The 2,556-nt window shown below is 47.1% G+C and overlaps 1 protein-coding gene across 1 annotated transcript; it reads right to left on the reverse strand.

Annotated features, from left to right (window-relative positions):
* Positions 1-749: 749 nt before the first annotated feature.
* LOC149185553 (uncharacterized) lies at positions 750-1,736 on the reverse strand. Its single transcript, XM_089409079.1, has one exon. The coding sequence runs from the start codon at positions 1,734-1,736 to the stop codon at positions 750-752; it is 987 nt and encodes a 328-aa protein (XP_089265205.1).
* Between the last annotated feature and the right edge of the window lie 820 nt (positions 1,737-2,556).

A 2,556-nucleotide genomic window follows, 5' to 3' on the forward strand; every position in this document is an offset into this window, starting at 1 on the left:
TGGAAGAAATGGGATGCAGCGCCGTTAATCAGAATACTATAAGTTGGTGAAGTAATGCATGCCATAATCCAAGTGATAAGCTGATGCGGGAAGCCCAGATGGATGAGAATCATCTTGATGTAAAGCCAGCTGACTCTATCAAAAGCCTTAGAGAGATCAATTTTGAGAAGAATGCTCTTGAGGTGCTTAGTCCAAATAGAGTGAATGGCTTCCTGTGCAGAGCCAATGGCTTCATGAATCTGCCTATTTTCCAAGAAAGCGAATTGCTGAGGAGCGATGTGTTTGGATAGGATGGGTCTGATCCTATTGGCAATAATCTTGGATATGATCTTATAGAGAACATTGCATAGCGAAATGGGACGAAAATCAGCGAAGGATGATGGAGAGTCTGATTTAGGTATGAGAGCAATGAAGGTGGTATTAATAGCATGATAGATCTGACCAGAGGTTCTGCTCTCTTCCACCACCTTCAAGATGTCTTCTCCAATGATGTCATAAAAGGCCAGATAGAATTCAATGGTCCATCCATCGGGGCCAGGACTCTTTTCCTTCTGAAACCATTTTATGGTGTTCTCCAATTCATTCATGGTGACCGGTGCATTAAGATCCTCCAAGTCTTCATTGTTAACAAACCTCAGGAAATGGGATGCTACGCGGATGATCTCGGCAAGGTTGGTTCCCTCAGGGCATTTGAAGATACCCTTGAAATAGGAAGTGCCTAGACTGGAGAGCTTGTTGAAGGAGTCTGCCTAACCCCCATCAGGATAGGGTAGGTTCCAAATGGTATTTGCCACTCTCCTCCCATTTGCAAAATTATGAAAAAATCTGGAGTTTTCATCCCCTGCCTTGAGCCAAGTAGCTCTACTTCTCAACCTGATCGATTCCTCTCTGAGCTTGAGTATACTGTGCTTCTGATTCTCTAATTCGACCAGCCTGTGTTTGCTTTCCACAGAGATAAAGCCCAGGTTTTGTTCATCCAGCAAAGCGTGAATGTCTGCTTCTATCGAGATGAGCAGTTCATCTTCCTTGGCTTTTTTCATCTTTGCCCATTCAATCACAATATGTTTAAGTTCTGTCATATTTTTGACGAAACCCCTAGCCAAAGAGGGTTCCCTGCTAATAGGGTGAGCTGCCCAAAAGTCCGTGACCAGTTTAGAGAAACCAGGGTCCTGCAACCATAGATGGCTGAATTTGAAAGGGGCTTTTGGTTTTGGGTGAGGACCCATAATTTCCATCAAGATGGGAGAGTGATCCAAAATTCCCCCAGTACTCACCCACTGCTTATAATGATGGAGATGGCGAAGCAGCGGTCCTTTGATCAAAAAACGATCAAGTCTACGAGCCAAAGCTGCTGGCCCGATCCTTCGATTTCTCCATGTGGGAAGAGGGTGATTCATGGGGATGTCGATGAGATCATGTTGATCGAGCAGGTTCCTCATGAAGTCTGATATGGGGTCTGCTTGTGCAGATGAGCCCCATGATTCACCATATCCCAAGGAGAAATTTAGGTCGCCTCCAATGATCAGGTTATCCTCTTGCATCAATGATCGATCAAGGAGGGTGCGCCAAAATCCTTCTCTCTGCTGACAGGGTCCATAGATATTGATGATACGCAGTGGCAGCCCAAGGTCTTTGGAAAAAATGTCAGCACCCAAATATCCTGGCCCTCCCCATGAAGAGTCCAGTCTGATGGAGTAAGGATTGAGGCCAATGGCCATTCCACCCGAACGGCCCATAGCATCCAGCCCAATGTACTGCCACTTTGGCGCAATCGATTTTAGGGCAAGAGATATAGATTCTGCAGAACCCAAAGTCTCTTGAAGGAAGATGATGTCTGGTAATTCGACCTGAAAAAGTCGTTTTAGGGCTAGTTTTTTGGGGGAGCTAGCTAAACCCCTGCAGTTAAAGGATAGGCACTTCATGGGGGACCCCGCTGTGGGGGGTTTGTAGCTCTAAGGGCCCCGACAATGGTGGATTGACGTCCCGAAGCAACTTCAGCCCCAGCACGCCGAATGGCTTTGTTCAAATTTGATTTTCGTCCCCTGGATGAGGTGTGACCAGGATCAGGGGGAATAATGCTCAGCCCCGAGGTACCATCAGAGACAGATTGTGAGGGTCGGGGCCGGAGAGAATAATGGTGAGGCGGTTTTGATTCAGGGAGAGGCACAATAGGGCGAGATGGGGACGAGGAATGATCAAGGGTAAGGGAAGGAGGGATTGTAGCAGTAGTAGGAGGGGGCGGCGGGATAGAGCACTGAGCCTTTGATACAGAGATAGAATTAATGCAATCAGATGATAGGGAAAGAGTATGAGATGAAGGAGATAGATCAGTACCCGATTTCTGAATTGCTGCAGCTGCTGCCCTTGTCCTTGTCATGGGAGGAGTGGATGTGCCCTCAGTAGTAGACGGAGGATGATGAAGCGCTCCATGTGGAGTTGATGTAACCATCTGAGGCGGGGAGATCTGAGGCGCAGTTCTTCGAGGAACGATAGGAGTATATTTAGGAGGGCTGTTCTCGCGTTTATTGAGAGGGCAATCCTTATAGAGATGCCCTA

This window comes from Pinus tabuliformis, chromosome 3_1 (assembly GCF_031772625.1).
Source record: "Pinus tabuliformis cultivar Carrire ecotype Pingquan chromosome 3_1, CPIR1, whole genome shotgun sequence".
NCBI classification, from domain to species: Eukaryota; Viridiplantae; Streptophyta; class Pinopsida; order Pinales; family Pinaceae; genus Pinus; species Pinus tabuliformis.